The following is a 13,713-nucleotide window of genomic DNA, read 5'->3' as shown; positions in this document are numbered from 1 at the left end:
ATGCAGATTTCTGTTTCGTTACGCATAGAAGATATTCTTAATTGTGCTGAAACAACTGCAAATTTAATTAAAGTTTGCCATTCCAAGCATAAAACAGATTAAAGAAAATGCTGACAACAGTAAAATAAATATTCGACTATTTAATTTAACATTTATTTTTAATCCAAACATCAAAATAACCTTGTTCCTAATCACAATTTCATGACAAAATGTCTTGAAGAAGTATTTGTCTCTATCTCCCTCCAATCTGCTCAGCTGAAACACACTAGCTCATTTATAAAACTGTTGATTAATAAATCCTCTCCAGCTGTATTACTGTATGTTATGAAGAACACAGATTGATGTATGTAAACAACCATTATCATTTAAAAAACCAAAATCTTCACAGTCTTCAAAAGCAGAAATCCCATCAAATACATTGCAGGACAACTATACACCCAAATCTTAACAAAGAAGGAAAAATAAGGGGCAAACATAAGGTCCAGAGACCTGTGGCAATTTATAGCAGAAGGAGAGATCAACTAAATACTTATAATAAGTTACTTGTGGTTCCTTGAACTGGGTATGATTAGACTCCACCATGTGCTGTAACTCTGACAATAAGGAAATCCTCAGCTTCATAAAAAGTTACATTCAAAAGAGGCATGAAGAAAGAATCTGGCCTGGTTCTACTGAAACTAATTGGACACTCTCCAATTAAGTTATGCTGCTTAGTATTGATTTTCATTTTATAGTCAATAAACTTAATTATTTATACTTAGCCACTTGGGGGAAAAGAAAGGTAGACAAGCAGATTTCCTCTCATCCAGATGCAGTAAGTCCGGCTCTGACTGAGAAAAAAAAAATCCTAAACCACAAGAATTATGAACTCTAATTTAACCCTTGATGTAATTCAGAAGCATTAGTTAAGAAGAAATAGACAGGCTTTGCATGCCTTTTCTTCAACAGATTTGGAGGAAACAAAAGTGCCTTACTAGTCTAACAAATAACCCAAAAGTCAGAAAATTTGGAGGAAAAAATAAAATACTTTCCCCAGTTATGCACAATAACATTTTTTGCAACGTCTGAATAAATTGTCTAACACAATTTTTGGTGCTTCTTCCTTCCACCTTGAGCAACACATTCAGGAGCTAAGGGATTATTTACATCTGAGTGACAACATCCAGCTATTATGAGTTTTAGGACCACCACTTGCAGAAGACACAACAATCCCAGCATGTTTCTGGTTTGAAAGCCACGAGCTCAGCTGGAGCACTCCAAGTGACACGAGCCTCATCCAAAGGCACCCAGGACTGCCACCACAAACTGCTGCCCAACCCCTGTTCATTTCTCACTTCAATTACTTCTTGTCAACACAGTTGAGCAAAGAAAACATCCAGATGGAAAATCTAAATGCTGCACATCTCTTTCCTCTATGTAACCTCACTGTGAATGGACAGAAAATCTTCTTTTTGCAACGAAACCAAGACTGAAATACAGAAAGAACTGCAAATTGATAGAATCAGCATACACTGAGAGCTCCCTGCATGTCAATGGACCATCTTTCTCATGGTGTTGACACATTTAGATGTAATAAAGTGTGACAGATCTTTTCATGTTTTCCTTATTTATCAGCTATATATGTTAGTACCAAGAAAATCACAAACAAGGGGGGAAAAAAACCGACCCAAAATCAAAAACTCAATAGAACAAATGAGGAATTTAAGTCAGTATAAGGGATTATTAAACACTCACAAAATAAGAAGCAATCAAGAAGGGAAGTAGTAAGGATCATGGGTTTTTCAGACAGAATAAAACTGGAACCTTTCACCAAAAAAACCAGTGAACTGAACAGCAGCTCTTTCTTACTGATATATGCATATTGTAAGGAAAGCTTGATCTGGAATCCAGCAGAACTGGTAGTGAAAACCCTATTTGGAGTAATACCAAGTTAACAAACCACTTTATATCAACAGTGTTCAAACAAACAAAACCCAAACTTATTCAAGTAACCACTGAGTTCATCAACCCAAAACCATTCTTTCATGAAGAGCAGTCCATATTTTAGTAGCACTTTCTATAGAAGCACCAACAGACACAGATGAAATTCATAAAGCTGCTTTTTTCTTTCCTTTCTGTGTTCCAAGATTTATCTTAGAAAACTCTACATAGTATTATTGATCAAAACTCTTTTTGACAATGTAATAGCCGCCAAAACCTCTAAATACTATAAGAAACAAAGAATACACTGCATTACACAGGCTTCCAGACTATCACACTTCAGACTCCTGAAGACAACAACAAACTTTCCATGACATGAATCAGCCTAGACCTTTTGTTTTGTACAGTCCATAAATTACCAGTGCAGCTGTTTAAAACAGAAGGAATACCAAAAGATAGGATTGCACAAAACCAGGCAGTGACAGAGCAGTTTAAGGGTTAGAAAACCTCTCCTGCCAAAACCAGCACAGCACTTCAGAGGAGCCACAGCAATTTACCTTCCTGAGAACCAGGCAAAACCTCCTCACACATCTAAATAAAAACCTCCCCATCGTTGAATCAGAAGGTTTTGGGAAGAGAAATCAAGTACACAAGTCATAACATGTGGAATTACAAGTGAGACATACAAAACAACAAAGTTTTTGGAGTTTTGATTTAGAGGCTCTTTGAGTAGGAAGGCTTGGCTTACCTGCTTAACGTCATATGCAAGAAGAACAAATCTTAGGTCTGGTGAAACAGAGTATCTTGATGCTTTGAAGGTTACCTGCAATGAAGTAACAGTAAAAGTCAGCTAGCAATAGAAAAGCAATTAGATACCATTTCCCAAATTTTCCTACAGCTCATTTATGAACTTCCCATTCACAAGACAGAATTGGTTTAGAAAACCAAAGTAATTTTCACAAAAGGATTCTCTAAATAATTCTTAGTCTAATTAGCTGGTATTAGCACAATGGCAACAGAAGAATCTGGCTTCAACATTAAATACCAATAAGAGGCTGATGAGTTTTGTTATCATTACTACAAACACTATGTTCAAGGATAACAAGGATAACTATAACCAAGTCATTCCCAGAGGATGAAGGAAGACACTTGGGTTGGAAAGATTAAAAGGGAGATTCATCTCTAGGCTGGCCTTAAATATGTGAGAAAAAGAATAAGTGTGCACTACATCTCTAATGATTTTCTTTTAACACCACATATGCAAACATTGTGCAAAACAACTTGAACTAAAGCAAAAGTCTTTCTTAAAGAAATAAAATTCTTAGAGAGAAAAGTGAAACATAAGGTAACATTATAAAACTAATAATGCTTTACATCCACTCAGGACTACATGACACCCAATTGAATTCAAGATTGTAATTTCATCAAGGAGTAATGTTGATGTCAGAAAAAACTTAATGAATCTACTGCACTAGAAAGATGAGAATGTGCTTTAAAGGCCACTGAGGGGAGTAATTTTAAATTAATCTCAAGACATCTATTTGCAGAATGAAAGGAAAGGGAAGAAATGAAAAATGCAGATAAGAATAGAAAAAAAAAAGTAGGACAGAAAAAAAAATAACAGAAACCACAAAGCCATAAAATAAAAACAGCTATGTAGGACAAGATCTATTCACTATTTGATTTCTTAAGGATCTTGCTCTGCTTAGCCTAATCCCACCACTAAACTAATGAATTCAACAGGGGTTTAAAGGTACACAAGCAGGAAGTCACAAACTATTACATTCAGAGTAGCTAAGGAGCTGTACCTGGAAAAAAAGAGCTTCCAATAAACTGAAAATATGCTATATTTTGGTATACTTATTAAACCCAGGTACCTAAGTAATAGAGTTAGGATCAAGCTATCAAAAAAAATTAAAGGGAAAAATATTTTTGAAGAAAAACTCTTTGATTCAGCAGCATAACAGAATCAAACGAAGACAAAACTGCAGTCCTGAGAAAGAAAGAAAAAAAGACAACACACCTTAAACCATTCTTTTGTATCTGCAAAGCATCCAGAACAAATTTCTACTCTGCCCAAATTTGCTTTTATGAGTTAATCACCTTTAAGCAGAGACCATGTTAATCTATGAGCAACATTCTCCTCTCCTGGCACTTCACTGAAAATATTTTCAGATGTGACATTTATCTTCTTCCTAGCAGTTTATAATTATTGCCCCACTACCTCAGTGTTCAGCACTACATAACCCAGGCAACTTTCCAAACTCATTCCCAGGGAGTGCAGCTCCTACCAGCTGACACATTTAGCAAGAACCTGCAGTCCCTGATGGTGCCACCACAAAGGCAGTGAGGCTCTTCCTGCAAGCACCTGAGCAGCTCAGCTGCAAGCTATTGGCACTTCCAGGCAATACCAGCAAGAACTACTTGCATATTCAAGTACAGAGTGTTGTGGATTTGAGATTTGAAGTCTTTTGAATCCCACTAATCTGTTTTATTCAGCTTGCACTCACCTGAAAAATTTTATTTGCCTCCAGACACAAGGTGTACACTCAATGCAAAAAACGATGGTAATGGGATTTGAGAAAAATAGTTTTATTTTTGTTAGCATAATGGCATAATTCTTGGTAAAAGCAGTGTAAAGCTAGGTCGTACCAGCAGAAATCATGTGCTCATTGCCAATGCTGATATCAACACTGATTTCTTAAATTATCATAAAAAAATTATTAGCCTTTTCATTTAAGCCTGATTTGCAATGAAGCCTTTAATAAAATAGATATATAATTCTAATAGAATTGCAGAGAGATTGAGGTGACTTGAAGTGATAACAATTTCCTTAAAATCTGGTTTTTAAGGGTTTTTTTGCTAAAGACAAGCACAAATTTGGCAATTAATTCAGAAACTCCTACTTATGTGCACAGAAGAAGCCCTTATATATTAAAACCAGAAAATTAAATCACCTGAGTCATTCCTCCTGCAAGTAAACTCACGATCTGTGAGTCGCTTAAACAAAAGACAGATTTCTTTTTTTTCCCCATTTTCAAACATGTCTAAGGGATTTCATCAACCAACAGCTGCCTGACCCCACGGCTGAGGAGATTGGACCAGCTGGTGAAGGGCTTAAAAAGAAAAAAAGTTTCAGTCCCTGCTGTAGGAGATGAGATGAATTCCACACAAAACTTTGGGAGATCATCTATTGGGCCAATCTCTACAGGGGTTAGATATATTTATTCATTAAAAAGAAACTTGTGAGGACTCTGACCCCAAGGGTTTATTCTCTTCTCAGGAGAACACATTTCTGAGTTTAAAAGGAAGTGTTTGGCAATACCACACTGGAAATACACGGGGAATTGAAAACCCTCAGGTGTCTTGTTATCTGGAGGATGGTTGTTCCACGGGACTGGATATCCACAATTTCTCAAGCTTCTTGCTTTGTCAGGAGTTATTTAGCCTTCATTAAGGAAGACAGACCTAAATGCTGCCCCATGTGACTATAACCCTGTGGGTTTGCTCTGCTTGATCTCTAAGAAAGGGAATTTTGGACAAATAAGCTGTGATGCTGGGAGAAAGAGAGCTGCCTTACTAGGAAGAGTCCAGGGATGCAGGGCTGGTTTCCTCTGCATCACTGCTCAGCATCAGCAGTATCAGCAGACTGGGGCACTCCAACCCTGTGCACTCCATGCCCACCCTAATCCCTTTCCAAAGGCAGAACACAAGTTAAAAGGTAAGGGAGTTTCCCTTTAGCCAGCCCCAACAAGAATTGAAATCCCTATGAAAAACATCAGCTCTATGTAACCAGAGAGCACTTGGGCTGGAGAAATTGCTGTAATCCCTGAATTGGTTACAGTCCACACTACTGCATAATTCTGAGACAAAATAATGTGGGGTTTTTAGCACTTGTGCACTGTCATCCCTGCTTAATTCACACACCTGCCAGCCATTTCCCCTATATTGCTGCATTTGACATAATTTCACTTTTTCAGACATAAATGATCCTTATACCTGATCTTTCATTCCTCACTCGACCAAATCCCCCACTGACTGTAAAATCAGGTCTAGCCATATGAAACCTTGTATCTCCAGGTTTCTTTGAAATACCTCCTGTGATAAGAGTTTTAATTCTTCTCCTGGCAGTGATGCAGGATGTGATGACCTCAGTGGTCTCACTGCCACCACAGATTGCAACAGTAAAAGCCAAATCCAAGAAAAAAGACAGAATTTGAACAGGCTTTTGTCCTTCAGCTTTCCAGTTTCCTTCTCTCACCCACCCTTCAGGAATTGCTAAAATAGTTTTGCATGGAAAAGAACTGGCTTTTACCACCTTTCCATATGGGTGATGAAAATGGAACATAGAATTCTAGTGGACAATATATTCTCAAGTTTGATTACCAATGTCAATATTTCTTTTTTTTCTAACTTTGCATGTTATGTGTGTTTTCCTGTTAAAAATACCTGATATGATTGTGTTTAAGAGAAATTTTAGGCTTGGTTCAGGCTCTACATCCTCAGCAAGAGCCCCTAGTATCAGCTCTTTTTATTTCTCCTGTTTTCTTAAACCCTAGTTCTAAGGTACTGATGTCCTGGTGACTCTCTTCATCTTCCACAAGCTATAAAATTTGGGGGTTACTGGTTTTGTGGATTTTAACTATTATGACATTTAAATCAGTGCCTTATTCATAATCTTTCAAAAACATGGTATAGAGCAAACAGATGAAGTTATCTGTAATACAGTCTAGCCCAGAGTTGTAAAAATATTTTTGTAACAAGTATACTTTGCAGTTTTCTTTTTCCATAGTTTCAGTTGGATGGTTTTAAGTGAAATAATACATCACAGTTAAAACTGATTTAAAGAATGTTCACTGTTGTGGAGTCTGCTTAATTGTCTGGTTTGGGTTTTCTCCTTTAGGTTTACCCCTCCTGCTGTTTCTTGTGCTTCTATTTTTCCCAGAAACTTTCATCTTCCACACTCCTGTTATTCTCCTTCTCCAGCTTTTTAGTGCTCCCTTAACACACATTTAGGCTTCATATTTTTTTTATTATTATTATTCATCCGGAATGAAATATTTTAAGACCTTCAGGAATATTACTTTAGAGCTTGGTGGCAACCAGGAAAATATCCAGCTCTCTATTGCACATCTACACCTCTATCAGAAATTTAACTGATAGGTGTAGTGGAATCTCAGTGGATGGGAGTTCATCAGCATTCACAGGTATCCAGCTCCACTTATCAGACAGAAAGTGGCATAAAAGGAGTCAGGCAGGATGGAATTACAGGAGCTGCAAGAGGAGAAGGCATTTGGCATGTCTCAGTTCCCTTGGGAGGCACTGGCAGTCCAGGGAACAATGGGATTCTCCTTCACTGCCACTGCTGGGACTGAAAGGAGAAGATGGACCAGGAGAAAGCAGCAGAGAGTGGAGCCCAACAGAAGAGCAAGGCTGGAAACAGGGAACCTCTGAGAAAGACAGGTTGTAATTAGAAAAATGAGCTATAATTGGAATGATGAAGAGTTTGGGTTTCCAAGGTTATGTTTCTTAATGCAGTGCTTCTTATGTCACCTGAGCAGTTAACCTAGACCCAAAAATCCTGCAATGTCAGGTGTTGGCACTGTTAACCCTCAGGTTTCCTGTCCAGTTTAAAAGACAAATATGCCTTAAACCATGACCTCAGCTGACTTCTGTGCTCTCAAAAACAAGAACCAAATTCCCCAAACCACCCTGGAACTGTAGGACATAAAAACAGACATGAACCAGCCACGAGCCTTGCACCATGGCCTCTCTGATAGACAATAGCCTCTAACCTGTCAATCACAGAAGCTTTTCCCCCTCACATTTCCCAGGAAAACTGACATAGCTAACCTTCAACTATATCAAGGAAAAATCTTACCAGGAATAGTATTTAGAGAAATCCCACACAGAGTTGCCGTAACCTGATATTTTCACATTTTTTATGGTGAAACCTCCTTCTTGGACAAAACTTGGACAAAAACCAATTGCCACCACCAAACTACAGTGACTGCAAACCCTTCCATCTGTCAGGGATGCACAGTGGTGCACTGCAACAATAAACCCCTTCTCATAAAAACCCCTCTACTGAAAAGGATGTGCTGAGATGCAGTATGAGAGCATTACTGCACACTCAGAGGAGCATGGGAGACTAGAGAGAATGTTACAATATTCATAATCACCTATTTACAACATGTGTGGGTCATTAAAATGTTCAGGGCTGCAACAACTATTAATATTTATGTGGTTATATAATGTTATTTAATGTATTTACTATTATTCGCCCTTTCATTAATCTCTTATGCAAGGTTCTTGAAATACAAGCACGTAACCTACTCCTGCAATTAAATCTACATTAATCAACAAAGGAACTGTAATTGCATTATGATGCTGCACTGAGTTTCATGTCAAAAGAGGAAGGTGGTGTGGTGGTGGGGAGCACAAAACAAAACAAAACAAAAAAAAAATACCCAAAGGAAGAGAACAAGCAGGGCTGTTTATGAACAGCACTCTGTGAAACACAACAAAAGAGTCCCTGCCAAAAGCTCAGCTCAGGCTGAAGCTCTCACTCTCTGCTTTTGGCTGCAAGGGCTCCACAGGGCTTTCACAGCTGGGGTGCCACAGCCTGACCCTGGCCCCTGAGCCAAGACTGCTCCTGCTCTGTCACCTTCTGACACAGGCAGCAAGGTAGCAAGGCCCTTCCCTCTCCACCTTTGTGTAGAAGATGGTCCACAGAAACACAGCAACACAGCAGGCTCCAGGCTGAGCTCCTGATAAGCCTCTGGAAACAGGTTTGAAACTCAGCAATAATTGTTTGCTGTGCACCATGATGCAGTTTTTTTTTTCAGCTTGAAAAGAGTTGTGGAAAGGCACAGAAATCAAGGGGCACAGCAAGTCAGGAATTTCTGGGGGTTAGAAGAGTACAGCTGGACAGTTTTCACAAACTGAAAACAATTCTACTTGTATTGCCTGGTATTGAAAGCAAATCAACAGATTCAAAATATATCCCATCAATCACACTCCAAAGCCTGGAGGAGTCCCAGTGGGCTCATTTGTGACAGAGGACCCTGAGTGTTTGTTAGGGTGTGAGCATGGTATCTGAACACACACACCAGAAGAGCAGTGAAACTGAGGGCTAACAAAAGTCTTACCACTTTCATCATTATTGCAGCTCTTTCTAGAGGAAGAAATGCATGCAAAACTTCTGCAGGTTTCTTTCAGAGGATTCAATACATTTGGAAAGTTCCACACCAGAACACAGTCTCTACACACATTTTCTATCCTCTCTTTGCCTGCTTTTTCCAGTTTGTTTTGTGTTTAAGGGCTGTAAAACAGGCTTGAGAAGCTGAGCTAGAATAAGGAATCAGATGGACAACTTTCCCTGAGCTAAAGGATCCACGTGGTCCTGCATGCTCTGCTCTCCAGCTTGTGTGAACTGATAAGCTGCTTTTACTGACCCTAAGGAACAGCTGATGGCAAAAGCATGCAATAAAATGCTTGCTAAACACTGAAATTTCTTAGCTAAATGTGGCATAATGCCACTGATTTTGGAAGTGTAAAGTGCAATAAAGTATTGCCAAATGCTGAAAAGCTGGTAGGCTGTCACTTAGGATCCCAGTGATAGGCAGCCCAGCCAGATGATAGGGAACACATTGTAATCATGTGTCAAAGCAGCATCACAAACACCAGGATGCCACACAGTGATTAATGTCTAGGGCTTTTTCTGGCTCCTCTTAACAGGAGACTGGCCCAGCCTCCAGCTGTGAACATTTATATGCTGCTGGCTAAGGATATTAACTGTTTATTAGACAGCTGAAACAGGAGGCACTACAGGGATACAGTCAGAGGGAAATGTGTATTAGAAAACATCCTTAAATAATAACACCCAGAGATGTTAACAAATATTCTTTGTGCTTTGCAACCTACCCTTTCACTTATGGCACTGTATTTGTTACCCATAATATTGCTTTGCTGATGGTTTAATTATATAAAGGCCAGACTGTTTTACTAATTGATTGCAGAAAAGGATTCCATTCTAGAAGGACAAATGAAGCCCAAGAATTTATTCTACTTGTAAATAAAACCTGATTATACTGGGAAAAAAGTATTTTATTTCAAGAACTTGGGATAGATACTTCCCCTATGTAGGAGAAGTGGGCATCCCAGAATGAAAAACACTAGCCTTTCTTCTTTCCAGGTGCATGACTATAATCAGTGGTTCTTTTAAAGGTTGGGGGATTTTGTTATCTTTATATATTTTAACATAGGGGTTTTTTTAAAACTGCAGCCTGCTTTTTTGATGCTACACCAACTCAGTGAGCACTTAAGATTCTCATTAAGGATATCTGGTTTCTACACAATAAGAACACAAAGAAGGATAAAAGATGTGTACTTTGCAGGAGAGAGGCAGTCTCTAGGATGCAAAAGAAGAGCCAGTGATCTGTGCCCAGTGGAAGATTGCTTCAGGGGCTGAGCAATGAGGGAAAAAAGAAAATCTCCTCTGAGCTGCTGATTCAAACACAGTCCAATCAGGGGTGACAAAGAGTCATGATTTGTCCCTTTCCTCTGCACAAGGAGTTTATCACAGCAGTTCAATTCTCCATGGACAATTATCAACATTACTAAGAAAACCCTGCCATTTCTCTGGCTGCTTGAGCCAAGGCAAACAGGAAAGCAAATGCAGACTGAAATCAGACTAATAACTGCCATCAAAAGGTGACTCTTCCATGACTAAAACCCTTTGTTAGGGAAGAATGAAGGAACTTGCACTGCCACTGCCTGTGTTGGATCTCTGCTGTATTTTTTATTAATCCAAGACATCTCTGCAGAGTCATTAAACCACCACCATTCTAATTATGCACCGATGATTAAGCAGATGTGACAATGAGCGAGGAAAATGTTTGATTAATGATCCAGGTGTCTAACTTTAGAAGATTGCATTTAGCAGTGCAAATCTGGGGACAGTCAAGCTTAGAAGAACAGGAGGGCTTTTGATTTCAGCCTGCCTCAGTAATGTTATCATGTCAGGATTGTTGGCCACCATTCAGACAGTACAGAACATTTCCCACTGTTCTCTTCCAAACATACACCAACAAACTTGCTGGGCCTTCTGCTCTGTTTTCAGCTTTTTATTATACTTCCTCCATATGAATACTAATTGCTGGAATTGACTATGTTTAAGTATAACACTCTCAACTTTTGGCTGTGTAAAGAGAGGAGCTCTGCAGGAAAAAAAATACACGTTTCTTGAATATTACATCTTTTGGATCAGTTTCTCACATTTCTAATTAACAGTAGATACCTAGTGTCTAGAGCTCACTAGGTTTGTGTGAATGGAGGATAAATCAGCTCCATGAAAAGCCCAGGGAAGAGCAACTTTCCAAAAAGAGGTGACACCCCTGGTGTGAGGCAGCCTGTCCTTCCCAACCCATCATCAGCTGGCAAGGCTGGGGTGGTGTAATGGCCTGAATAGCCTGTCATGCTGGCACCACACTCCAGAGCACAGGCCAGGCACTTCCAGCCAGAAGTGTCTGAATTCCTCTGTGAGGAGACTCAGCTCTTGGCATTGAAGGCAGCTCTGCAGCCGGGGATGCCCGAGCAGCTGCTCGTGCTCAAGGATGCACTGAAGGCACCACACAGACCTGGCACAGGCCTGGCTGGCCAGGCAAGGGATAAATGGCTAACAGGGAAAGTGCTTCCTCATACTTGAGGGTTTATATTTCACAGAAATTCAGCCTTCCACAGATGCCTCGGGTTTTAGCTTTTTTTATTTTTCTGATTCTGTGCTGCTTTAGAGTGTAAGTCTGAGCTTCTTATTAGGGGATGGCAAGCTCTCTTCACAGAGTAGGGAGACAAAATTCCTTCTCTAGCTGGGGACCAAGGACAAATGATCCAAATCTCAGGCCCAAGAGCATAAACAACAGTGGACTATAAATGGACAATTAACTCCAATATGCAAATGGACCAGAACTTGCAAAAGTGAGAGACCCCATGACCAGGTGTCCATTTTGTGACCATTTTGGGTTCACCTTGGATGAAGCCCTGGCTGGGCTCTTGTGCTGCCCAAGGTGGATCCATTGAGGCCTTCCAATAAATCCCTACTTTATTCTTTAACTCCATCTAGGTCAGCATTCACAAGGCATCACCACCCAGTTTTAATTGTGTCTGACAGCCTTTTTTGGGCTAAGAGGTTCCCTGAGGCACATCCCAGCATATGGAAGGTGCAGCTCACAAAAGGGGAGACACACACACACCCTTTAAAATATGATTCTCTCCTCCATCCTCTCTATCTTTACACTGACCTAGGAAATCTGCATCAAATTCTTTCTCCTGAAGTTCTACTTTCCTCTTTCTTGTTTGGGGAGTTAGAAGTAAAGGTCACCTGAGGCTTCATGCTTTGAAAAGAGGAATCTCTATCAGCAAAGGCCAGGAACAGACCAGGAATAAAATCAGCCTTTGCCAAAGAGCGCTGATGAAAATGAATCATCCTTTTGAGTCTGCAGGTGTAAAAGATTTTATTAAATTAAAAGTACAGGGATTAACAATAACAGCCAGTGGTCTGCATGGAGTATTTATGAGGAGAGATTGACAAGCCACACAATTATGCTGCAAAACCCTGATAAACGAGAATTACAGGGTGGAATGTAAGTGGTATCCCTGAGAATAACACTGCCAAGCAAAGCAAAAGAAAATGCAGACTAAAGTATTAAAGTACTTCTTAGAAATTACTGCTAGTCAGAAACCATTCTTGACCCTTTACTGGTCAAGAGGAATAATCCCCAATCATCTACTCAGCCATTAAAGCACAGAGAAACAACTAAACCAGAGATTAACACGACATTTTTCTTTGCATATTTATTTCCCTTAAGGAAAATATTCCTATGAATCTTGAACTATTTCCCTCTTTTCTAATAGTGAAAAACTCTCAACATTTAAGTAGCATTCCCCCCTTTTATGAAACATTTTTCCCTGATAGACAGCAGGTAGATTCCCCAGCACATATGCCAAGCATGATCCATCCTTCAGATGGTCTGAACAAAGCACAACCAACAGCAAAACCTCCAACATCTTGGTTATTTACACGTAAAACAACAAATACCTTCATTCAGAAATCATTCCCTGACAGAGGAATGGATTATATTTTTCATTTATATGCAATTTAGTCTAGGTCATGAACATATCTCCTCTAAGATATTGAACTCTCTCCCTCCTGTTGCAAGAAAAAAATGCTAGCAGACTTTCACTGAGAGAGAAGCAGATAATATGTATTACTTACAAAAGTTGTGTTTTCCAGTAATAATGTAGTTGTATTTGTTTCTACATTCAGTTCAACAACATGTCCATTCCTGGTTTTATACACCACTGCTGTATCTGCAATGACAAAGAAATAGGCAGTCAGCAAACACACTGAGAATTTAATACCCATGTAGAGAGAACCAGCAGGTTAAATTAATTAGTGTCCTTATTACTACACACAAACAAGACAGAAGTTTTGTTGATTTGCCTCATGAGCTTCAAAATCACCAGTTTATGCCCTATAGCATGCTCCCCTCATTCAATATATCTAAGTTTTGGCCATATAGCAAATTAAAGCTTTGCAAAAAACCAAAATATTGTGGTGAGCATCACATTCACATTCAATCTCCTTAGAAGGGATTAAAAAACCCTTCTGTACTGGTCTGCATTTCTGGTGACTGGATGGACAAAGTTATGACTATTTCAAGACAGTCCATATTCTGTGTGATTCGTGCTGGGCTGCAGAATACTGAATTTTCTTGTGACCTGGATATTAGC

At 39.3% G+C, this 13,713-nt stretch overlaps 1 protein-coding gene across 2 annotated transcripts in view; it reads right to left on the bottom strand.

The window, feature by feature from the left end:
• Positions 1-13,713, bottom strand: part of DPP10 (dipeptidyl peptidase like 10) — a 431,094-nt gene that overhangs the window by 110,258 nt on the left and 307,123 nt on the right. For both annotated transcript variants that reach the window (XM_059852599.1, XM_059852598.1), the window contains exons 4-5: positions 13,196-13,290; positions 2,669-2,743 (exon numbers count right to left, since the gene is read on the bottom strand). In XM_059852599.1, coding sequence (XP_059708582.1) covers positions 2,669-2,743; positions 13,196-13,290 — 170 coding nt within the window. The remainder of the gene's footprint in view (positions 1-2,668; positions 2,744-13,195; positions 13,291-13,713) is intronic.

The sequence above is a fragment of the Haemorhous mexicanus genome, chromosome 8 (genome assembly GCF_027477595.1).
Source record: "Haemorhous mexicanus isolate bHaeMex1 chromosome 8, bHaeMex1.pri, whole genome shotgun sequence".
In the NCBI taxonomy this organism is placed as follows: domain Eukaryota; kingdom Metazoa; phylum Chordata; class Aves; order Passeriformes; family Fringillidae; genus Haemorhous; species Haemorhous mexicanus.
This window is presented reverse-complemented; position numbering and strand designations above follow the sequence as displayed.